This window comes from Canis lupus, assembly GCF_048164855.1.
Source record: "Canis lupus baileyi chromosome 5 unlocalized genomic scaffold, mCanLup2.hap1 SUPER_5_unloc_2, whole genome shotgun sequence".
Classification (NCBI taxonomy): domain Eukaryota; kingdom Metazoa; phylum Chordata; class Mammalia; order Carnivora; family Canidae; genus Canis; species Canis lupus.
Genome location: NW_027326409.1, coordinates 415494 through 442229, shown reverse-complemented (window position 1 = coordinate 442229; position 26736 = coordinate 415494). Strand labels below are relative to the sequence as shown.

Sequence of the window (26736 nt, the reverse complement as noted above, 5' to 3'; positions counted from 1 at the left end):
ATACTCAAATACTTGCAAACTGATTAATAATGCACATCTAAATAACCCCTGGGTCTGGGTACCTAGGTGGCTCAATGGATTAAGTGTCTGCCTTTAGCTCAGGTCATGATCTCCGGGTCCTGGGATTGAGCCCCATGTTGGGCTTCCCACTCAGAGGGAAGGACGCTTACCCCTCTGGACCTCCCTTCGCCTATGCGCTCTCTTTCTCTCTCTCTCCTTCTCTTTCAAATACATAAAAATCTTTTAAAAACCCTTGGAATAAAGAAGTAATGAAAAAAGAAATTACAAAGTATCACATATTGAATGAAAATAAAAACATAATATGTTAAAAATTTCTGGAATCCTCCAAGAATAGCACTCATCTCACCATTTATAGCACTGAGGTATATATTAAAAAGAGAAGGAGGCGGGGCAAGATGGCAGAAAAGTAGGGTCCCGAAGTCACCAGTCCCCACCAACTTACCTAGATAACTTTCAAATCATCCTGAAAACCTATGAATTCGGCCTGAGATTTAAAGAGAGAAGAGCTGGAATGCTACAGTCAGAAGAGTTCGCGCTTCTATCAAGGTAGGAAGACGGAAAAACATAAAGAAATAAAAAAGCATCCAAGGGGGAGGAGCCCCCATGAGGAGCCAGGCAAAGGCCACGCAGCTAGTGCCCCCAGGACAGGAAAGCCCAGTCCTGGAGAAGCAGAAACTTTACCAATCTTCCTGGAAGGAAAGGCGCTTGCAGGGAGCTCGGGCAGGATCCCAGAAGGGGTACAGATGCCCTCAGGCTCCCAGGGGCACTAAAAGAGCAACTGCACTCTGGGGGAGATCCCTCCACACACTACAGGCTGAGCTCCCTAAAGGGCTGGACGCCGCGCCCAGTGGGGCCCCAGGAGCAGCTCAGGTGGCGGCCACTGTGCGGCCCCGGGAATGTGATTCCAGCGGTGCAGACCCCAGAACCCAGGGCACCGGGGACACAGCCCAGGATCCGGCACTCCCCCCGGGGCAGGTAGAGGCCGGGAGGACACAGGGCAGCAAGGATGCTCCTGCTGCCACGCGGCCCCGAGCTGTGCAAATCTACGCCCCCTGCCCCCGGACCACCCAGGCCCCTGCGGACTGGGAGCTGTGGTAGTTACTGTGGGAGCTGACTCAAGAGATGGAGAGCTGGCTGCCGCCACTCTTGTTGTTCCTCCTGCTGTCACCTTGTACCTGGGACTGAACAGGAGCTTCACAGGATAAACAGCTTGCACTGAGCCCTGCACCTGGCAAGGGGCTGGGCAGCTCCCCCAGGTGCACACACCTGAGAATCACCACAGCGGGCCCCTCCCCCAGAAAACCAGCTGGAAGGACAGGGGAAAAAGCATTGACCAAGCAGCACTGGAAAGTCCCAGGGGAAGTCAAGGGATTTATAGTATATAGAATCAGAGGATACCTCCTCTTGCTTTTTGTTTTCTGTTTGTCCTCCCCCTTGCCCCCCTTTCCTCTCTTTTTCTCCTTTTTCCAGTACAACTTTTTTTTGGCCACTCTGCATTGAACAAAATGACTAGAAGGAAAAACTCACCTCAAAAGAAAGAATCAGAAACAGTCCTCTCTCCCACAGAGTTACAAAATCTGGATTACAATTCAATGTCAGAAAGCGAATTCAGAAACACAATTATAAAGCTACTGGTGGCTCTAGAAAAAAGCATAAAGGACTCAAGAGACTTTATGACTGCAGAATTTAGATCTCATCAGGCAGAAATTAAAAATCAATTAAATAAGATGCAATCCAAACTGGAGGTCCTAACAATGAGGGTTAAAGAGGTAGAAGAACCAGTGAGTGACATAGAAGACAAGTTGATGGCAAGGAAGGAAGCTGAGGAAAAAAAGAGAAAAACAATTAAAGGGTCATGAGGAAAGGTTAAGGGAAACAAATGACAGCCTCAGAAGGAAAAATCTAGTTTAACTTAGGGTTAATAGGGGTTCCAGAGGCCACCGAAAGAGACAGAGGACCAGAAAGCATATTTGAACAAATCATAGCTGGGAACCTCTCTAACGTGGGAAGGGAAACAGGCAACCAGATCCAGGAGATAGAGAGATCGCCCCCTGAAATCAATAAAAACCACTCAACACCTCGATAGTTAACAGTGAAACTTGCAAATTCCAAAGATAAAGAAAAGATCCTTAAAGCAGCAAGAGACAAGAGATTCCTAACCTTTATGGAGAGAAGTATTAGGATAACAGCAGACCTCTCCACAGAGACCTAGCAGGCCAGAAAGGGCTGGCAGGATATAGTCAGGGTCCTAAATGAGAAGAACCTGCAGCCAAGAATACTTTATCCAGCAAGGCTCTCATTCACGATAAAAGGAGAGAGAAAGAACTTCCAAGACAGGCAGGAACTGAAAGAATATGTGACCACCAAACCAGTTCTGAAAGAAATATAAAGGGGGACTCTGTAAAAGAAAGAGGAAGTCCAAGGAAACAATCCACAAAAACAGGGACTGAATAGGTATCATGATGGCACTAAATTCATAACTTTCAAGAGTAACTCTGAACATGAATGGGCTTATTGACCCCATCAAAAGGCGCAGGGTTTCAGACTGGATAAAAAGAGCAAGACCCATCTATTTGCTGTCTATAAGAGACTCATTTTAGACCTAAGAACACCTACAGCCTGAAAATAAAAGGTTGGAGAACCCTTTACCATTCAAATAGTCCTCAAAAGAAACCAGGGATACCTATCCTTATATCATCTAAATTAAAGTTTATCCCAAAGACTGTAGTGAGAGATGAAGAGGGACACTATATCATACTTAAAGGATCTCTCCAACAAGAGGACCTAACAATCATGAGTATTTATGCCCCGAATGCGGGAGCTGCCAAGTATAACAGTCAATTAGTAACCAAAATTAAGACATACTTAGCTAATAGTACACTAAAACGGGGAGATTTTAACATGTCGCTTTCTGTAAATGACACATCTTCTAAGCCCAATATCTCCAAAGAAACAAGAGCTTTCAATGATGCACTGCACCAGATGGATTTCACAGATATTTACAGAACTTTACAGACAAATGCAACTGAATACACGTTCTTCTCAAGTGCACAAGGAACTTTATCCAAAATAGACCACATACTGGGTCACAAATCAGGTCTCAACTGATAACAAAAATCTGAGATTGTCCCCAGCATATTTTCAGACCATAATGCTTTGAAACAGGACTAAATCACAAGAAGAATATTAGAAGAAATGGAAACATGTGGAGGTTAACTACCATCCTGGTAAAAGATGAAAGGGTCAACCAGGAAATTCAGGAAGAATTAAAAAGAGTCATGGAAACTAATGAGAATGAAGATACGACTGTTCAAAATCTTGGGATACAGCAATAGCACTCCTGAGGGGGAAATATATCGCAATATAAGCATCCCTCAAAAAACTGGAAAGAACCCATATGTAAAAGCTAATCTTGTATCTAAAGTTGCTGGAGAAAGAACAGCAAATAAAACCTACACCCAGCAGAAAAAGACAATAAAGATTTGAGCAGAACTCAATGAAATAGAGAGTCGAAGAACTGTGAAACAGATCAACAAAACCAGGAGTTGGTTCTTTGAAAGAATAAGATACACGAACCATTAGCCAGCCTTATTTTTTAAAAATTTTTTATTTATTTATGATAGTCACACACACACACACACACACACACACACACACAGGCAGAGACATAGGCAGAGGGAGAAGCAGGCTCCATGCACCAGGTGCGCGACTTGGGATTCAATCCCGGGTCTCCAGGATCGCGCCCTGGGCCAAAGGCAGGCGCTAAACCACTGCACCACCCAGGGATCCCCATTAGCCAGCCTTATTAAAAACAAGAGAGAAAAGACTCAAATTAGTCACAAATAAAAATGGAGAGATCACCACCAATACCACGGAAATACAAACAATTTTAAACACTTAGTATGAGCAGCTATACACGAATAAATTAGGCAATCTAGAAGAAATGGGACTCATTTCTGGAAAACCACAAACTAGCAAAACTGGAACAAGAAGAAATAGAAAGTCCAAAAAGGCCAAACACCAGGGAGGAAATTGAAGATATCATCAAAAACCTCCCAAGACACAAAAGTCCAGGGCCAGATGGCTTCCCAGGGGAATTCTATCAAACATTTGTAGAAGAAACAATACCTAGTCTACTAAAGCTGCTCCAAAAGATAGAAAGAGATGGAGTACTTCCAAACTCATTCTATGAGGCCAGCATCCCCTTAATTCCAAAACCCAAGACCCCACCAAAAAGGAGAGGTAGAGAGAATAAGCCTGATGAACACAGATGCAAAAATGCTCAACAAGATAGTAGCCAATAGGATCCAAAAATACATTAGGAAGATTATTCACCATAACCCAGTAGGATTTATCCCCGGGATGCAAGGCTGGTTCACCACTCGTAAAGCAATCAATGTGATTGATCATATCAAGAAGAGAAAAAACAAGAACCATACGACCCTCTCAATACAGGCAGAGAACGCATTTGACAAACTACAGCATCCATTCCTGATCAAACCTCTTCAGGGTGTAGGGATAGAGGGAACATTCCTCAGCATCTTAAAAGCCATCTATGAAAAGCCCACAGCAAATATTATTCTCAATGGGGAAGCACTGGGAGCCTTACCCCTAAGATCAGGAACAAGACACGGATGTCCACTCTCACCACTGCTATTCAACAGAGTACTAGAAGTCCTAGCCTCAGCAATCAGAAAACAAAAAGAAATAAAATGCATTCACACTGGCAAAGAAGTCAAATGCTCCCTCTTTGTGGTTGACATGATACTGTACATAGAAAACCCAAAAGACTCCACCCCAAGACTGCTAGAACTCATACAGCAATTCAGCAGTGTGGCAGGATACCAAATCAATGTCCAGAAATCAGGGGCATTTCTATACACTAACAATGAGACTGAAGAAAGAAATTAAGGGGTCAATCCAATTGACAACTGCACCCAAAACCATGAGATGCCTAGGAATAAACCTAACCAAAGAGGTAAAGGATCTCTACCCTCAAAAGTATAGAACACTTCTGAAGGAAATTGAGGAAGACACAAAGAGATGGAAAAATATGCCATGCTCATGGATTGGAAGAATGAATATTGGGAAAATGTCAATGGTACCCAGGGAAATTTATACATTTAATGCAATCCCTATCAAAATACCATGGACTTTCTTCAGAGAGTTGAAACAAATCATCGGAAGAGTTGTATGGAATCAGAAAAGACACCGAATAGCCAGGGGAATATTAAAAAAGAAAACCAGAGCTGGGGGCATCAAAGTGCCAGATTTCAGGGTGTACCACAAAGCTGTGATCATCAAGACAGTGTGGTACTGGCACAAAAACAGACACCTAGGAAAATGAAAAAGAATAGAGAATCCAGAAATGGGCCCTCGACTCTATGGTCAAGTTATATTCGACAAAGCAGGAAAGACTATCCACTGGAAAAAAAGTCTCTTCAATAAATGGTGCTGGGAAAACTGGACAGTCACGTGCATAACAATGAAACTAGACCATTCTCTTAAACTATACACAAAGAAAAACTCAAAATGGATGAAAGATCTAAATGTGAGACAGGAATCCATCAGAATCCTAGAGGAGAACACAGGCAACACCCTTTTTGAACTTGGCCACAGCAACTTCTTGCAAGATACATCCATGAAGGCAAGAGAAACCAAAGCAAAAATGAACAGCAAAATAAACAGTCAACAAAACTAAAAGACAGCCTCCAGAATGGAGAAGATATTGGCAAATGACCTATCAGATAAAGGGCTAGTATCCAAGATCTATAAAGAACTTAGTAAATTCAACAGCAAAGAAACAAACAATCCAATCATGAAATGGGCAAAAGACATCAACAGAATTTTCACAGAGGAAGACATAGACACGGCCAACAAGCACATGAGGAAATGCTCCGAATCAGGGGCCATCAGGGAAAAAGAAACAACAACCACAATGAGATACCACCTCACACCAGTAAGAATGGGGAAAATTAACAAGACAGGAAACAACAAATGTTGGAGAGGATGCGGAGAAAAGGGAACCCTCTTACACTGTTGGTGGGAATGTGAACTGGTGCAGCCACTCTGGAGAACTGTGTGAAGATTCCTCTAAGACTTAAAAATAGATCTACCCTATGACCCAGCAGCTGCACTGCTGGGGATTTACCCAAAGATCCAGATGCAGTGAAATGCCGGGACACCTGTACCCCAATGTTTATAGCAGCAATGTATAGTAGCCAAACTGTGGAAAGAGCCTTGGTGTCTTTCGAAAGATGAAAGGATAAAGAAGATGTGGTCTATGTATATGATGGATTATTACTCAGCCACTAGAAATGACAAATACCTACCATTTACTTCGACATGGATGGAACTGCAGGGTATTATGCTGAGTGAAGTAAGTCAATCGGAGAAGGACAAACATTATATGGTCTTATTCATTTGGGGAATATAAAAAATAGTGAAAGGGAATAAAGTGGAAAGGAGAGAAAATGAGTGAAAATATCAGGGACGGTGACAGAACATGAGAGACTCCTAATTCTCGGAAACAAACACGGCATGGTGGAAAGGGAGGTGGGCGAGGGGTTGGGGTGACTGGGTGATGGGCACTGAGGGGGGGCACTTGATGGGATGAGCACTGGGTGTTATGCTATCTGTTGGCAAATTGAACTCCAATTTAAAAAATAATAAGATATCAAAAACAAAAACAAAGATTTATCAACACTTGACAAATGAGAAATAAACCTAACTTTTTAAATGACAAAAATTTTGACAGCTCAATGAAGATATACAGATGTTAAATAAGCTCAACATTATCAGTTATTAGGGAAATGTATATTACAACCATAAATGTATATATTTATACACATATATATGTATTTATGTGTGTGTGTGTGTGTATACATATATACACCATACCCATCCATGGCTACGATTAAAAAACTGATCATACTAAGTACTGATAAATATAGATGGAGGAGTTAGAAACCCTCACACACTGCTGGTGGGTTTAGAAAATAGTACAATGACTTTAGAAAACAATTTGGCAGTTTCATAATAAGGCAATATGAAGAGACAGGAGACTAAGAGTGATGGATATGTTAACTGTCTAAATTACAGTTATGGTTTCACATGTGTATATATATGACAAAACTATCAAATTATATACTTCATACACGTGCAGTTTACCTAACTAGGGCTGTTGGAGAAAGAAAGCCTCTATTATATGAAAAACCATCTAAGACAGTGGCTGAGACATGGATGGAAAGATGGATATGAAACCATACAAGATGAAGCTAGTGGCCTATGGTCTTTCACCTCATAGCATTAAGTAGTAATAGCTAAGCTTTAAGCAAGGGGGTAACGTGATGAAATGTAAATTTTTAAAAATGTATAGTAATTATGGTTGCAGTGTACACCAAGATCCTGAGAGGTGGAATGGCAGGGAAAACAGTCCTGAGGTTAGCTCAGTAATCTAGGAGAAAAATAATGGTAACCTGACCTTGGGTGAAGACACAGAAGAGAAGCAGAGTTCACAAACACATCAAGTGTGCCATTCCCACGTGGACAACCATAATGGAAATTATAGTTCTTTTTTTTTTTAATTTTTATTTATTTATGATAGTCACACACAGAGAGAGAGAGAGAGAGAGAGGCAGAGACATAGGCAGAAGGAGAAGCAGGCTCCATGCACCGGGAGCCTGACGTGGGATTCGATCCGGGTCTCCAGGATCGCGCCCTGGGCCAAAGGCAGGCGCCAAACCGCTGCGCCACCCAGGGATCCCTGGAAATTATAGTTCTTTGGCTGAGAGTATTCAATAGTTCTCTATTTTAATATAAAACATACTTCTGAGATGAGTAGCTCTATAACTCCTCAGTGTTGTGTGGCGCAGCGCTAGACGAGATGTGCACATATTACTACAACCATATATACAGAAAAAGGCTTTATATTTATACGACGGCCCTACCTTTACAATCCATGCCAAGTTCAATGAGCAACAGGGAACTCTTATAATCAGAGTATTGCAACTTGCAATCCTCTGAAGCTGTTTCAGATGACTGAGTTAAGTCATCAAGATGCTCGTCATCAAGATGCTCCGCAGAATTCACTTGCTTTTTGACCTACAAATAAATAATACTATTTCAAAATGTCATCCAAATATTTATAAAATATACTAAGTGTAGAAAGATGATAAATATCCATCTTTTTATAAAAGCAAAAACATAGGTACTTTTTAAAAGAACTGATTTTTATCAAAAAGACCTTTATCAATAATTGGTGTTTCTGAATAATTTTTTCACAGCAGATGTCTATACAACAAAGGAAAATTTTCATTTTTTCACTATGCGTTTCATAAAGTAATTTTTTTTACCACGGAATAATGTTTCTGATAAATATGAAATATCAACATAATATAATAAAAATATATCATGAATGAAATAGAATTATAATATAATAAAAATATATCATAAATGAAATAGAATTATATATTTTGTTTGTTTGTCTACCTTGTTCTTTTCCTTAGATGTTTTCTTTGCAGGTCTAAAAAGAGGAAGGATTCTTTTCAGGAAAATATTAAATACTTAAAATACAAAGAATATTTAAAGCATATCTAAGCAATATTAATAGCAATATTAACAAAGTATTAAATTTAGATCAAAATTGCAAAAGTAAAGGAAAATCATAATGTTACTTACATTATTTGATAGGGGTAAATATACCACATTTTTTGTTGTCATTTTCAATAAAAACAAGTTTTCACTAAATCAATTTGGAAAGTGCAAACTGTTTTTTTAATGACATAAGCCCTTTTTAAATAATCGTGATATTAGTGTTTTGAAGTTTTACTGTGCAACTACTATGCATTATTTGGGACAGTTTACATATCCTAAAGGGGTTTTAGGCCTTACACAAACCGTATGAAGTAGGCAATTATACTGGGTATCTTTTCACAGGAAGCAAATGAGGCACAGAAATTCTAAGGAACTTCCCCAAGCCCATACACCTGGTAGGAGCAGACCACCCAGAACTCAAGTCCAGGAAATGTCCCTTCCAAACATGTGTTTTAAAATATGTGGTAAAAGTAAGTTAAGTATTTCTAAGTAATGTGATACCAATTGAATCTATAGTATTATTCCATTTCTAGCTATAATTATTCTAGAAATAATTTCTGAATCTTACATACATTTTTAATTTTTTATTTTTTTAAAAGATTTTATTTATTTATTCCTTCACTAGAGAGACACACAGAGAGAGACAGGCAGAGACATACAGAGGGAGAAACAGGTTCCCCCACAAGGAGCCTGGTGTCGGACCCCAGGATCACGCCCTGAGCCCAAGGCAAGACACTCAACTGCTGTGCGACCCCGGCATCCCACACACATTTTTTAATTAAAACACTTCATACCTAGGCAGTATTGAAAATCTACTTTCAATAAACTAAAGATTTAATTCGTCTAAAGAAGTTCATTAATGGGCATTCCTTTACTCATTCAAATGTTCATTCATGGATTCAACAATTACTCATGAAGCACACAATATGTGTCAATGACGCTGCTGGTACAGTAACTGTGGCTCTTGTAATTTAGAACTTTATAATCCAAAAGTAATAATCTATGATAGATGAATAGTTTTTCAATTGTAAATAAACATATTGTAAATAAACAAAACCATTCCCCTTTCCCCAGAACCTAAACAAATATTAACTTAATATAATCAGATACTCCAAAGCCCCTCACAAAATCATAGCTATTCATGATACTGTCAAAGGTACTGAATACCTTAAAACCTATCAAGAAATGATTAGTTCTATTCAGAATCGCCTATGTGTCTGTATATTTACTATTTTATATATATATATATATTTTTTTTTCAATCGATGAAGGAAAGTATCTGAATATTCAATTATATGAGAATACTGCACGGTGGAACTGATTCTAAATAAACAACCTCTTACCACAAAACTCATATCCTAATCTGGGGGTCCTGGGATCGAGTTCTGCTTTGGGCTCTCCACAGGGAACCTGCTTCGCCCTCTGCCTATGTCTCTGCCTCTCTCTCTCTGTCTCTCACAAATAAATACATGAAATCTTAAAAAAAAAAAGTCACTCCTCCTCATCCTAACCTTTCAAGTGGTGTTTTTGATATACTTGAGTATTTCTTCCCTCAGCCTGTACGACACTATATTACAGTGTTTTACTTATATAATAATCATAGTTAACGTTCCTTCAGAGGGAAATAAAGAATTTATGGGATTTTACCTTCTTTCATCCTGATCCATTTTACTTAGACTGTTGTCATTACTCACTCGTAGTAGACTACCAGTTAGGGAATCGGCCTCCTCAAAGCCTGGTGTAATCACAGATGCTTTTGATGCCCACTTTACATTTTTATCTTTCTTTATTTCCATGATAGACAAACCAGGATCATTACTTAAAACAAAAATCCAGTTAAAATATCCATTAGAAAGCCAATATTTTCTAACAATTTTACTGGTAAGGAATAAAAAAAATTTTTTGTAAACATCTGTTACCCATCTGAATTCATTTATTAATTCATAGAACAGTTATGAAGTGCAACCATATGCAAGGAAATACACATATACAATTATGATACAATGTCATTTGTGGGGACAAAACTGCCTGTGTAGGACCTGTGGAATCAAGTGCCATTCACCAAGGCACGGGGGAAAAGTCTCATCTGCCCATGCATCGGGTAACAGGCATACGCACTACACACCCAGCTGTGGATCCGGCAAAAGCCCATAAATTGGCGCCACCCTCACCCTCACAGCCACCATCTGGGAGCCCCTGGAAAACACTTAGATAATCACCCATGGGGGTAGAGAGTCTTCGTGGAAAACCAGCTTTCCTATAGAGAAGTTCTAGCACATCACCAGAGCAAAACAATCAGGTTTGGACACATGGGAGCGGTAGTCATTAAAGACTGGAGGAGGTGACTGCTACTTCAAAGGCAAAGACAGCAATGCAAAAGGATATGACAAAATCAAGGAAATATGACACCAACAAAGGATTACAATAATCTTCCTGTAATCAATCTCAGACACATGGAGATCTGTAATTTATCCAAGAAAGATTTCAAAATCTCAGTCTTAAGGAAATTCAAGGAGCTACCAGAAAACACAAAAAGCCAATTCAGGGGTGCCTGGGTGGGTCAGGCAATTAAGTGTCTGACGCTTGATTTCATCTCAGGCTATGATCTCAGGGTCATGAGATTGAGCCCTGCATCAGGCTTACACTCAGCACAGTGTCCCTCTCCCTCTGCTATTCCCCCCTAGCTCACACACTTTCTCTCGCTAAAATAAATGAATAAAATCTTTAAAAAACAGTTAATTCAATAAAATGAGGAATACACTACATAAACAAAATGAGAAGTTTAATGAATAGCTGGAAGGGCTTAGTCAGTTTAAGTGTCTGACTTGGTTTTGGCTCAGGTCATGATCTCAAGGTTGTGGAATCACCCCCAGGTCTGCTTGAGATCCTCTCTCCATCTCTTTCTCTCTCTCCCCACTTGCTCTTTCTTTTTCTTTCTTTCTTTCTTTCTTTCTTTCTTTCTTTCTTTCTTTCTCTCTCTCTCTCTCTCTCTCTCTCAAATAAATACATTTTTAAAAATAATTTTAAAGGGACAAAGAAAAAGAAAATGTTTTGGTAACTTGTGCATACTTTTAGCCTAGTATCTAATCCTAATACAAAAAGCTAGATTTACCAACAGAAAATTATATATATTTTTTCATGGACTAAATGCATGCAAGAAAATATTATGAGCATATAGCTATGTAAATTTACAAAAAGACTGAATTTTCCCATAGGAGATTATCGGTTGAATAACTTTAGGGCACTGAAAACAAAAACAAAACCAGCAATTACTGTTTTAAAACTGCCATACAGATAACTCTTCTAGTTAAATTAAACATCCAAAAAAGATGGATCTTCCTGAAAGCAATTATTAAACAATTCTTCTCGACCCAAATTTCAGAAGTAAATCTGTAATTATGGATACGAAATAGCTTTCATTTTGAAAACAGTTAATAGAAGCAACTTTTAAATAGAAAACAACTGGTTAAAGACACCTCAAAGTTATGTTGGCGGGGGAATGCTAACATGCAGCCATGGTAACGAGAACCCATCAGAACCAGTTTTAAATGTTTGTAATGATCAATGCCATCTGTCCTCACTCACTAGCCAACCAATGTCAGCTTCTCCCTCATGAAGTATAGCCAATGTGGGACAAAATCACTCCAATACGCATGCCTTGAATGCCAACCAATCAACAACAGTCTTACCCAAATTACCATGGTGGCTTCAGATGATGACAAACCACTTAATTCTCTGAAAGTCTCCCAAGTCTTAAACTCCACTTTTCCTGAAACTGTATATAGAAAGCGAAGACTACTCTGTCAGAAAAGACTGTAAGTGGCCAGCATAGCTCCCTCTTATTAGTCAGCAGTAAATTCCGACTTCACCTTTATATTTCAGATATTGAGGGCTCATATCCTCTGGCAAAAATGTTTAAAGTCCTATAATAATTTACCACCATATTTCATTTTCCTTAATGAAACATAAATGAAGTTTGCTCTTCCTTTGTTCCATTCTACTATAATTAAAACTAACATAAATACCAGTAAAAGAATAAGTAGCAAGTAACCACAAGATTAGGCCCAAATAATCCACAAAATGCAGATAACGGACAGGTTAAATTGTCAGAATGGACCCATGCCAACCGTTCTTTCTGTTTAAGTGAGAATTGGTATTATGTTAAAAACAATACACACGGTTTAGTTAAACTCCATTCACTCAACAAACATTTATTGAATAGCACTATATATGCTAGAATGTTCTCTAAGCACTGAGGACACGGCCATAAACAGAAAAAACCCTACTCACGAGGATAGTAAACATAGTAACAATAAACTACACAGTATGAGAGGAGAAAAACTAAAGCAGAGAAATCAAATTTCAATGTGTTGTAGCAAAAGGGGTGGTCGAAATACTAGTCAGGATAAACCAAGAAGGGCTTTGCTGAGAAAGTGACCTTGAAGCAAAAACCAGGGAGAAAAAGAGGGAGCAAGGAGTAAGCCATGAGGATACCTGAGAGAAAAGCACTCCACAGAGAGTTTATAACAAGTACAGAGGTATGCCTGAAGTGTTTATAATGAGGGTGGGGGGTAAGAATAGTGAGAAATTCAAGTGTGGCTGAACAGAAGGAAAGGGATAGAAAGTAGTTCAAATCAGAGAGACAGAGGGAGGAAAGGATAGGGAGGGACCCGAGATGAACAAGTCACATAAGGCCTTGTAGCTATTAGAAAGAACTTGAGTGAATGGGAGGCCATTAGGTTTTGAGCAGAGGAGGACATAATCTGACTTATGTTTTAATAGATCCACTGTGTTTAGAATTAATGGAAAGTGAATTTTCGAAGATTATATAATATGAAGTCACTATTGAAAAATTTGATGTGGTGCATGTTGAAATATATGCTCTTTAAAATGGAAGAATAAGGGGCGCCTGGTTGGCTCAGTCGGTAAAGCGTCTGCCTTCGGCTCAGATCATGACCCTGGAGTCCCGGGATCAGCCCCACTTCAGGCTCCCCGCTTCTCCCTCTGCCTCTGCCGCTCCCTGCACTCACACACTCTCTCTCTCAAATAAATAATCTTAAAAACATTTTTAAAGGAAAAATAATAGCCTGTATGCAAAGTGCCTGAAAAAGAAGATTCACTGCATTAACAACCTCTTGGTTTATAGCATAGGGATCAAATGTTTATACAGAATATGGGACAAGTTGCCACGTGAAATCTCTTCGTAATAATATTCAGATCAATTTGAGAGTCCAACATTTGAGCACTCGTGCATTGGGAACCAAAACCAAAAACCTAATAATTAGCAGTTTTGTTGGTAATAAGGTAGAGTGCCAGTGTAGCAGGTAACTTCCCTTTGCAACTCAGCAGATATTAAAAGTATTCTAAAGTTATTGTAAGACATCAAACCAAACACTTTAAATATACTTTGGGGGATCCCTGGGTGGCTCAGCAGTTTAGCGCCTGCCTCCAGTCCAGGGTGTGATCCTGGAGTCCAAGGATCGAGTCCCACATCAGGCTCCCTGCATGGAGCCTGCTTCTCCCTCTGCCTGTGTCTCTGCCTGCCTCTCTCTCTCTCTCTCTCTCTCTCTCTGTCTCTCATGAATAAATAAAAATAAAAATTAAAAATTTTAAATTTGTTAAACAATCAAAACCCTGCAGACCTAAATTCATTTTCTCAGATAGTTACATGCTGCATTATTTTATAGGTGTGAAAACTTACTTCCTTATGGATGGAGAGTTAGACTCCCTCCAAGTTTTTGATAGATCATCTTAACATATATATGTAACATGTTTATGTAAGTATTCTTAATATATCTGTCATATTTTATAAATATAATAATATATAATAAATGTTCTTAGAATATGTGTGTCTAAGTGTTGACACAAGTCATGTTTTCCTATAGGATCTACTCCTGGCAATGAAGCCGTTGGGATATAGGGACAGCATATATGAAATTTGAAATGCACTGCTACATCACTCTTCAGAAAGGATTTGTCAATTTTCTTCCTCTCTCTCGCTTTTAAAGATTTTTATTTATTTATTCAGGAGAGACACAGAGTGAGGCAGAGACATGGGCAGATGGAGAAGCAGGCTCCTCATGGGAAGCCTGATGCAGGACTCGATCCCACGACCCCGAGATCACAACCTGAGCCAAAGGCAGACGTTCAACCACTTAGCCACTCAGGTGCAACGGATCTGACAATTTTCACCTAACAACAGTGTATGAGAATGACTTTTTCCTTACATTTGCTAACCTAGGTTATTTTTTTTTTTAGTTAAATATTTATCACTATGCCTGCAAAACAATTTGATACCTTACTGGTCTTTGCCTCTTTCTGTTTAGCACCCTGGGTGGAATATCTCTACTAAAAATATAAAATGTGTTAAACATGAACATTAGCTCCAAACAGAATTTGTTTTATAGAAAAATAATAATTATCTACTGTTTAAATATTGCTATAGGCTTACCTATCAGAATCTTCATTCTGCGTGGTAGGAAACAGGTGGTTATCAGTTTTTCCAGTCTTTCTTTGTTGAATTAGTCCAGCAGCAGGAGCAGCAGCAGCAGCAGCAGCAGCAACAGCAAGAGCAGTACCAAGAGCAGGAGCAGCAGCAGCAGCAGCAGCAGCATCATATATGTTTTCTGCTCCTTCCATTTTATTACTCGTGTGCTGCTTCCTTTCTTTTCCAGTCTTGAATGGAAATTTGATAGTTACAACTTCATTCATTAAAAAGAACTTTTTTCATTAATTGTATCATTTGACTCTTTAATGTAATTTTAATCAATAAAACTATCTTGCACTGAACTTTATCATTACGTGTAATTGTAATTTTTGGAAATTCTGCTTCATTTCTGTTGGAATAGAACAACATAATTTTCCAGAATTCCAAAAAGGGCTTTCTTAATTTTGTGTTCATATCTACACTTTGTTACCTAACATTCCCAACTTCACCCCATCTGACCAGCAGATACAAAGAAATAAAAAGACACAAAAATCTGTCCTCTTCCGTCTTTACCATCTGGATTTTGCTTACACCGACAGATTCAAAGGATGTGACATTGTGATGCTCCAGGAACAAAGAGGAAGCTTTCCATTTCTGCACTGAGCTATTCTTTCCCCAACTGCCTTTTATAATTCTTTTTTCATTTGGATCCCAGAGCTATCAAAAAAGTCACAGTGTTCATTAAAATATGTGAACCAAAGTTCACCACAACATAAAAGGAGCAAAACTGATATTAGTGTCGAATTTTGGGAAATGAGTAATGCTCCCCAAATTTCACATTCCATAACCATAAAATTTTATAGCTAGAGGGTATAAAAATAATTATCAACTTTAATCCCATTTTCTATTGATAATGGGAATAAAACCAAAAAAGATTACATGATTTGTCCAAAGTTCCTAAAGTGGCATTACCTAGCATCAAAGAGATGATACAATTCCTTGATGCTGAATCAAATAAATGACCCAACAAGTTTATTAATCAGCTATGCTAAAAGTGTGACTTTGGCACAGTAATTTAATACCTTAATTGGGGATGAGGCGCTTAGCTAATTTTTATTTTAAAGGAGGATATCTCTAGATTTTATTTTTCACCTCAAACATCAGTTTTCTCCCTTAGAGTCAAATACTGAAGGTTTGCTGAAAATCTATGCTACCTACATGATAAAAGTCGTATGTGTCAAAATATATCATCCTTTATTAAACAAAATGTAAAGGTTTGATTCAACAAAAACACCTGAGAATGATGATTAAACAAACACATATATGTGTATACACACACACACACACACACACACACACACACACACGTGGACACCTGGGTGGCTCAGTCAGTTAAACATCTGCCTTTGGCTCAGGTCATGATCCCCGGGATCTAGGATCAAGACCCGTGCATCAGGCTTCGTGCTCCGCCAGGAGTGTGCTTCTCCCTTTCCCTCCCACACCTGCTCCCATTTGTGTTCTCTCTCTTGGTGTCAAATAAAATCTAAAAAAAAAAAAAAAAAAAAAAATTTTTTTTTTTTTTTTAATGTAGAGGAGATGCCTGAGTGGCACAGTTAGTTGGGCCTCCATCTCTTGATTGCAGTTCAGTTCATGATCTCCTGATCATGGGATTGAGCTCCGCTTCAGGCTCCACCCTCACTGGGGAGTTTGCTTCTCTCCCTTTCTCTCTCCCTCTACCCCCTTCACCCTGCTCACACACTCAAATAAATAAGTAAATAAATAAGTAAGTAAGTAAATAAATAAATCCTAAAAGAAAAAAAGGAGTCTGTTAAACTTTATCCCAAGAAGGTAGTAGGAGATGAAGAGGGACACTCTATCATACTAAAGGATCTCTCCAAAAAGACGACCTAACAATCATGAATATGTATGCCCCAAATGCAGGAACTGCCAAGTATAACAATTAATAACCAATGTTAGGACATACTTAGATAATAATACACATATACTTGGTGACTTCAATCTAGTGCTTTCGACACTCGATAGGTCTCCTAAGTACAACATCTCCAAAGAAACAAGCGCTTTAAATGATACACTGGACCAGATGGATTTCACAGATATTTACAGAAATTTACAACCAGACGCAACTGAATACACATTCTTCTCAAGTGCACATGGAACTTTCTCCAGAATAGGCCACATACTGGGTCACAAATCAGGTCTTAAACGATACCAAAAGATTGGGATTGTCCCCTACATATTTTCAGACCATAATGCTTTGAAACTAGAACTAAACCACAAGAAGAAATATGGAAGGATTTCAAACACGTGGAGGTTAACACCATCCTGCTAAACGATTAAAGGGTCAACCAGAAAATTAGAGAAGAATTAAAAAGATTCCTGGAAACTAATGAGAATGAAGATACAACCGTTCAAAATCTTTGGGAACAGCAAAAGCAGTCCTGAGGGGGAAATACATCGCAAGACCAGCATCCGTCCCCAAACTGGAAAGAACTCAATGCAAAAGCTAACCTTGCACCTAAAGGAGCTGGAGAAGGAACAGCAACGGAAACCTTCAACCAGCAGAAGACAATTAATAAAGATTCGAGCAGAACTCAATGAGATAGAGACCAGAAGAACTGTGGAACAGATCAACAAAAACCAGGAGTTGGTTCTTTGAAAGAATTAATAAGACAGATAAACTATTAGCCAAACTTATTAAAAAGAAGAGAGAGAAGACCCAAATTAATAAAATCATGAACGAGAGGGAGGGATCACCACCAACACCAAGGAAATACAAACGATTTTGAAAACTTAGTATGAGCAGCTTTACGCCAATAAATTAGGCAATCGAGAAGAAATGGGTGCATTCCTGGAAAACCACAAACTACAAAACTGCAACAGGAAGACATAGAAAACCTGAACAGGCCAATAACCAGGGACGAAACTGAAGCAGTCATCAAAAACCTACCAAGACACAAAAGTCCGGGGCCAGATGGCTTCCCAGGGGAATTCTATCAAACGTTTAAAGAACAAACCATACCTATTCCACTAAAGCTGTTATGAAAGATAGAAAGGGATGGAGTACTTCCAAAGTCGTTCTATGAGGCCAGCATCACCTTAATTGCAAAACCAGACACAGACCCCACCAAAAAGGAGAATTATAGACCAATACCCTGATGAACACGGACGCAAAAATTCTCAACAAGATACTAGCCAACAGGATCCGACAATACATTAAGAAGATGATTCACCATGACCCAGTGGGATTTATCCCCGGGATGCAAGGCTGCTTCAACACTTGTAAAGCAATCAATGTGATTCATCATATCAGCAAGAGAAAGAACCAAGAACCACATGATCCTCCCAATAGATGCAGAGAAAGCATTTGACAAAATACAACATCCATTCCTGATCAAAACTCTTCAGAGTGTAGGGATAGAGGGAACATTCCTCAGCATCTTAAAAGCCATCTACGAAAATATCGTTCTCAATGGGGAAACACTGGGAGCCTATCCCCTAAGATCAGGAACAAGACAGGGATGTCCACTCTCACCATTGCTATTCAACATAGTACCAGAAGTCCTAGCCTCGGCAATCAGGCAACAAAAAGAAATAAAAGACATTCAAACTGGCAAAGAGGAAGTCAAACTCTCCCTCTTTGCAGATGACATCATAATGCAGCTAGAAAACCCAAGAGACTCCACCCCAAGACTGCTAGAACTCACAGCCATTTGGCAGTGTGGCAGGATACAAAATCAATGCCCAGAAAACAGTGGCATTTCTATACACTAACAATGAGACTGAAGAAAGAGAAATGAAGGAGTCAATCCCAATTACAATTGCACCCAAAAGCATAAGGTAACAAGGAATATACATAACCAAAGAGGTAAAGGGTTTCTACCCTCAAAACTACAGAACACTTCTGAAGGAAATTGAGGAAGACACAAAGAGATGGAAACATATACCATGCTCATGGATTGGCAGAATGAATATTGGGAAAATGTCAATGGTACCCAGGGCAATTTACACACTTAATGCAATCCCTATCAACATACTATGGACTTTCTTCAGAAAGTTGGAACAAATCATCTTAAGATCTCTGTGGAATCAGAAAAGACCCCAAATAGCTAGGGGAATATTAAAAAAGAAAACCATAGCTGGGGGCATCACAATGCCAGATTTCAGGTTGTACTACAAAGCTGTGGTCATCAAGACAGTGAGGTACTGGCACAAAAACAGACACATAGATCAATGGAAACAGAATGGAGAATCCAGAAGTGGGCCCTCAACTCTATGCTCAAATAATAGTCGGCAAAGCAGGAAAGACTATCCACTGGAAAAAAGACAGTCTCTTCAATAAATGGTGCTGGGAAAATTGGACAGCCACATGCAGAAGAATGAAACTGGACCATTCTCTTATGCCATACACAAAGAAAAACTCAAAATGGATGAAAGATCTGAATGTGAGACAGGAATCCATCAGAATCCTAGAGGAGAACACAGGCAACACCCTTTTTGAACTTGGCCACAGCAACTTCTTGCAAGATACATCCCTGAAGGGAAGAGAAAGCAAAGCAAAAGTGAATTATTGGGACTTCATCAAGGTAAGAAGCTTCTGCACAGCAAAAGAAACAGTCAACATAACTAAAAGGCAACCTACAGAATGGGAGAAGGTATTTGCAAATGACCTATCAGATAAAGGGCTAGTATCCAAGATCTATAAAGAACTTAGTAAACTCAAAGAAACAACAATCCAATCATGCTATGGGCAAAAGACATGGACAGAAATTTCACAGAGGAAGACATAGACATGGCCAACAAGCACATGAGAAAATGCTCTGCATCACTGGCCACCAGGGAAGTACAAATCAAAACCACAATGGGATACCACCTCCCACCAGTGAGAATGGGCAAAATTAACAAGGCAGGAAACAACAAATGTTGGAGAGGATGTGGAGAAAGGGGAACCCTCTTGCACTGTTGCTGGGAGTGGGAACTGGCACAGCCACTCTGGAGAACTGTGTGGAGGTTCCTCAAAGAGTTAACAATAGATCTGTCCTACGACCCAGCAATTGCACTGCTGGGGATTACCCCAAAGATACAGATGCAGTGAAATGCCAGGACACCCGCACCCCGATGTTTCTTGCAGCAATGTTCACAATAGACTAACTGTGGAAGGAGCCTCGGTGTCCATCGAAAGACGAATGGATAAAGAAGATGTGGTCTATGTATACAATGGAATATTACTCAGCCATTAGAAACGACAAATACCCACCATTTGCTTTGAGGTGGAGGGACCTGGACGGTATTATGCTGAGTGAAATGTGTCAGTCTTTAAAGGACAAACATTACATGGTCTCATTCATTTGGGGAATATAAAAATTAGTGAAAGGGAATAAAGGGAAATAGAGAAATTGAGTGAAAATATCAGTGAGAGTGACAAAACATGAGAGACACCTCACCCTGGGAAATGACCAAGGTGTAGTGCAAGGGGAAGCGGGCAGGGGGTTGGGGTGAGTGGGTTATGGGCACTGAGGGAGTCACTTGGCAGGATGAGCACTGGGTGTTATGGTATATGTTAACAAACTGAATTCCAATAAAAAATTACAAATAAAATACAAAATTAAAAAATACAAAATACAAAATATAACAACTATGAAGACTAAAGTTTCCCGAGATAACGTAAAATGTATCCACTGTTGGAGATCTTTGAGAAAGTAAAGGTCATCCTTCTACAAATAATATTGTATACTCTACGGGCAACTTTTCCTTCCTTACGATTCTATAATGATAAATCATCTTATAAAAAAATGATAAATCATGAGTTTATTCATTTGACATGTGTCTCTATTCTAAGCTTATATTTAAAAAAAGATGCATCAGAATCCAGAAAATAGTTTTTATATTTTTTAAGAATCTTGCAGCTTAAAATTTATTTTTTTCATTTAATGGATAGAGATTAAGAACCTCACTTACCTAAGAAAAAAATTCAGTTTTAATTAATGAAAAAACTAAAATGTTTATTTACGTCCTCTCTATTCTCAAAAGATATAAAGTCGACCAAGATTATACCACACAGTAAGTTTAATTAGAAACCACAAGAAAGACAACAGCCAAAGTTCAAAACTCATAATAAATCTGATTATGGCTTAAAACAGACTTCACTTTGTACTATGTATAAACACAACTCTTGCTAAATTAAATATAGGCTATCATACTTTATTAAACTTAAAAGGGTAAAATTTCCTCCCAGTTCTTCATAAAAACCAGCTGTCATTCTGAAGAATCTGAGCATGTTTTGTATTGCCTTTTATTAACTTGCATTTAAAATAATTTCTACCGCATTTTATAATATACAGCATCTGTTCTACCTTAGCCTCACTACTGCTGTGTTTTTAATAATAATCTCTCTAAACTCTCTTATCTTTACATTCATCTCATCCTTATTAAATGAATTCTTACCCCACAACCCCTCCCCTCATCTTCACATCCATCTAGCTATTCTATCCAGTTGCTTTCTAATTCTTTCCCTCCATAATGGCACACCTAAGATTTGTTTATTCCCACCAACCGTAATAAATCTCAACCCAGTACTTACTTCTCTGTTGTTATTACACTGTTTTCTCTTATATTCTTGAGGGCTTCCATTTCTCCCTAAGATTCTTTTCATTATAAGGATATCAAGAGGATAGTATGTGAAAAAACATGGGGGACAAAGTTCAAAACAACTTACCTTTGTAACACCAAGCATTGCTGAAGACGTTTGAGGAGTTTCGGGTGATACAAAAGCAAGAGGAGAATAGTCAGAGACATTGACGGATGGTTTACAGAGAGTTTCAGTCTTATCTTCCCTTGCAAAATTGTTGTCAGCAAATAAAGGTCTATCTTCTTGGCTCACAAGACCACATTTTGCTTCTATTTAGTGAAAAACAAAGTAAAGAGTACATGAAGATATCTGTAACTTTGAATTACTAAATAACACAAAAATGGACAAAACTCCGTGAAAAACACAAATCTTCAAATAGCTTACTCTTGGGTCGCAGAAAAGCAGCCATTTGCTTTCTTAAGTTTAGTTTCGGGACAGTCTAGAAAAAAAATTGATAGTTTTCAGGATTACAAGTATCACATTTCGTAAAAATAATTGTAATATTCACCATTACCAAATGAACACCATTACAAAAAGAACACAGGTTTTGGAGATCATTCAAATACAGATTCAAATCTCAGTTCCGCCATTTACTAACCTACATTTTCTCATGGGGTGAAGATTATAAGAGATTTAATAGTCCCAAAATGTTACTTTTCTTACCCCTGATTATTATACAAAGTCTTCCTCAAAAAGTTAAATAAAAATAGAGCTATCCGGGATCCCTGGGTGGCGCAGCGGTTTAGCGCCTGCCTTTGGCCCAGGGCGCGATCCTGGAGACCCTGGATCGAATCCCACGTCGGGCTCCCGGTGCATGGAGCCTGCTTCTCCCTCTGCCTATGTCTCTGCCTCTCTCTCCCTCTCTCTCTCTGTGACTATCATAAATAAATAAAAATTTAGGGAAAAAAATAGAGCTAACCTATGACCCAGCAATCGCAGTACTCAGTATTTATCCAAAAGATACAAACATAGTGATTTGAAAGGGCACCAGCACCCCAACGTTTAAAGCAGCAATGACCACAATAGCCAAACTACAGAAAAGCCCGATGCCCACTGACAGATGAATGGATAAAGAAGATGCAGTGTGTATAAATACAATGGAATATTACTCAGCCATCCTAAAGAATGAAATCTTGCCATTTGCAATAACATAGATGGGACTTAAGAGTATTATACTAAGTGAAATAAGTTAGAGAAAGACAAATACCATATGATTTCAATCCTATGTGGAATTTAAGAAACAAAACGGAGGTGCATAGCGGAAGAGAGGGAAAAATAAGATAAAAATCAGAGAGAGAGACAAACCGTAAGAGACTCTTAATCATAGGAAATAAACTGAGGGTTGTTGGAGGGGAGAGGGTTGGGGCAATGGGGTAATTGGGTGATGGTAATTAAGGAGGGCTCTTGAAGTAATAAGCACTAGATGATGTATGCAACTGATGGATCACTGAATTCTACCTCTGAAACTAATAATACGCTATATGTTAATTAATTTGAATTTAAAAATTTTAAAAAGGGGATCCCTGGGTAGCTCAGTGGTTTAGCGCCTGCCTTTGGCCCAGGGTGGGATTCCTGGAGACCAGGGATCGAGTCCCATGTCAGGCTCCCTGCATGGAGCCTGCTTCTCCCTCTGCCTGTGTCTCTGCCTCTCTCTCCCTATGTCTATCATGAATAAATAAAAAAATCTTAAAAAAAAATTTTTTTTTAATACTTTCTTTACCAAAATGTCTTAAAATAAAAATCTATCCCTAGGTAATTTAAATTAAAAAAACTAACAATAAGGGCAGCCCCGGTGGCGCAGCGGTTTAGCACCGCCTGCAGCCCAGCGCGGGATCCTGGGGACCCTGGATCGAGTCCCACATCAGGCTCTCTGTATGATGCCTGCTTCTCCCTCTGCCTGTGTCTCTGCCTCTCTCTCTGTCTCTATGACTAAATAAATAAAATCTTTTAAAAAAACTAACAATAAGAAATGTCATTATTGGGACGCCTGTGTGGCTCAGTGGTTGAGCATCTGCCTTCGGCTCAGGGTGTGATCCCAGAGTCCCACATCAGGCTCCCTACATGGAGCCTGCTTCTCCTCCCTCTGCCTCTGTCTCTGACTCTCTCATGAATAAATGAATACAATATTTTTAAAAATTAATTATTTTATTATATTTAAAATTTTTCAAATGTGTTTGAATGATTTATAATTGCATGACGATCTCTTATAAGAGAAAATATTAAAATTTAGTTTCTAGTAGTATTTATTTGGGCAAGTTGGCATTACAAACAGTTTAAGTTGCTTTTGTTTGTCAAAATGCTAAGGACAAATGATTATCTAACATCAGCTCCTTCCAGGAATGTGAGAAAAATAATAAGGCTTGTGGGGTAATGATTCAGGAATGAAAACCACAGACACACACAGACAACAGAAAGGCATAATCAAAAATATTGACAATAAACATAGAAAGAGATGGACTGAAAGAACAGACACTAAAGAAACGTGTTTTGTTTTTTTTTCCCCCATGTAAGGAAAACGTAGGGTACGGGAAAGTCATGTACAAAAAAATGCAGGGGGGACAGCCATGGTGGTTCAGTGGTTGAGTGTCTGCATTCGGCCCAGGGCGAGATCCTGGAGCCCCAGGATCGAGTCCCATGTCAGGCTCCCTGTATGGAGCCTGCTTCTCCCTCTGCCTGTGTCTCTGCCTCTCTCTGTGTGTGTGTGCGTGTGTGTGTGTGTGTGTGTGTGTGTGTGTCTGTCATGAATAAATAAAACCTTTAAAAAATGCAGGAAGAAGAAGAAAAAAAGAAAAACATAAGACGTGACCAATCAAGCATGATCTTAAGGCAGGGAAAAATGTAAGTTAAAAAAGGCCTGTGGAAAAAATGGTTAGGTTAGTATTAACTTATTAGTTAATACTAATTAATTATTAATTATTAATAATACTAACAACCATTTTTCCACAGGCCACACTATATGTGTGTGTATGTGTGTGTGTGTGTGTGTGTGTGTATGTATGTATGTATAGTTAGGAATATACAATGAACAGCCGCCTCTGTTTAATATATAAATGTAACATTTATATAATAGATTGCCCCCTATATATTTTCAGACCATAATGCTTTGAAACTAGAACTAAACCACTAAAAGAAGAAATATGGAAGGATTTCAAACACGTGGAGGTTAACGACCATCCTTCTAAACGATTAAAGGATCAACCAGGAAATTAGAGAAGAATTAAAAAGATTCCTGGAAACTTATGAGAATGAAGATACAATCGTTCAAAATCTTTGGGATACAGCAAAAGCAGTCCTGAGGGGGGAATACATCGCAAGACCAGCATCCGTCCCCAAACTGGAAAGAACTCAAAGCAAAAGCTAACCTTGCACCTAAAGGAGCTGGAGAAGGAACAGCAACTGAAACCTTCACCCAGCAGAAGACAATAAATAAATATTCGAGCAGAACTCAATGAGATAGAGACCAGAAGAACTGGGGAACAGATCAACAAAATCAGGAGTTGGTTCTTTGAAAGAATTAATTAATAAGACAGATAAATTATTAGCCAAACTTATTAAAAAGAAGAGAGAGAAGACCCAAACTAATAAAATCATGAACGAGGGGATCCCTGGGTGGCGCAGCAGTTTGGCACCTGCCTTTGGCCCAGGGCACGATCCTGGAGACCCGGGATAGAATCCCACGTCGGGCTCCCGGTGCATGGAGCCTGCTTCTCCCACTGCCTGTGTCTCTGCCCCTCTCTCTCTCTCTGTCTCTCTCTCTCTCTCTCTCTCTCTCTGTGACTATCATAAATAAATAAAAATTAAAAAAAATAATAATAAAATAAAATAAAATAAAATAAAATCATGAACGAGAGAGGAGGGATCACCACCAACACCAAGGAAATACAAACGATTTTGAAAACTTAGTATGAGCAGCTTTACGCCAATAAATTAGGCAATCGAGAAGAAATGGGTGCATTCCTGGAAAACCACAAACTACAAAACTGCAACAGGAAGACATAGAAAACCTGAACAGGCCAATAACCAGGGACGAAACTGAAGCAGTCATCAAAAACCTACCAAGACACAAAAGTCCGGGGCCAGATGGCTTCCCAGGGGAATTCTATCAAACGTTTAAAGAACAAACCATACCTATTCCACTAAAGCTGTTATGAAAGATAGAAAGGGATGGAGTACTTCCAAAGTCGTTCTATGAGGCCAGCATCACCTTAATTGCAAAACCAGACACAGACCCCACCAAAAAGGAGAATTATAGACCAATACCTTGATGAACACGGACGCAAAAATTCTCAACAAGATACTAGCCAACAGGATCCGACAATACATTAAGAAGATGATTCACCATGACCCAGTGGGATTTATCCCCGGGATGCAAGGCTGCTTCAACACTTGTAAAGCAATCAATGTGATTCATCATATCAGCAAGAGAAAAAAAACAAGAACCACATGATCCTCCCAATAGATGCAGAGAAAGCATTTGACAAAATACAGCATCCATTCCTGATCAAAACTCTTCAGGGTGTAGGGATAGAGGGAACATTCCTCAGCATCTTAAAAGCCATCTACGAAAAGCCCACAGCAAATATCGTTCTCAATGGGGAAACACTGGGAGCCTATCCCCTAAGATCAGGAACAAGACAGGGATGTCCACTCTCACCACTGCTATTCAACATAGTACCAGAAGTCCTAGCCTCAGCAATCAGGCAACAAAAAGAAACAAAAGGCATTCAAAGTGGCAAAGAGGAAGTCAAACTCTCCCTCTTTGCAGATGACATGATACTGTGCATAGAAAACCCAAAAGAGGGCAGCCTGGGTGGCTCAGCGGTTTAGCACTTCCTTCGGCCCAGCGCCTGGTCCTGGGGACCCGGGATCGAGTCCCGCGTCCGGCTCCCTGTGTGGAGCCTGCTTCTCCCTCTGCCTGTGTCTCTGACTCTCTCTCTCACTGTATCTCATAAATAAATGAATAAATAAAATCTTAAAAAAAAGAAAGAAAAAGAAAACCCAAAAGACTCCACCCCAAGATTGCTAGAAATCATACAGCAATTCGGCA

The 26736-nt window shown here is 39.2% G+C and overlaps 1 protein-coding gene across 7 annotated transcripts in view; it reads right to left on the bottom strand.

Moving 5' to 3' along the window:
- Nucleotides 1-26736, bottom strand: part of LOC140629402 (ankyrin repeat domain-containing protein 26-like) — a 147091-nt gene that overhangs the window by 63344 nt on the left and 57011 nt on the right. For all 7 annotated transcript variants that reach the window (XM_072818852.1, XM_072818850.1, XM_072818849.1 and 4 more), the window contains exons 14-19: nucleotides 22074-22128; nucleotides 21777-21958; nucleotides 15068-15291; nucleotides 10264-10434; nucleotides 8512-8545; nucleotides 7971-8124 (exon numbers count right to left, since the gene is read on the bottom strand). In XM_072818852.1, coding sequence (XP_072674953.1) covers nucleotides 7971-8124; nucleotides 8512-8545; nucleotides 10264-10434; nucleotides 15068-15291; nucleotides 21777-21958; nucleotides 22074-22128 — 820 coding nt within the window. The remainder of the gene's footprint in view (nucleotides 1-7970; nucleotides 8125-8511; nucleotides 8546-10263; nucleotides 10435-15067; nucleotides 15292-21776; nucleotides 21959-22073; nucleotides 22129-26736) is intronic.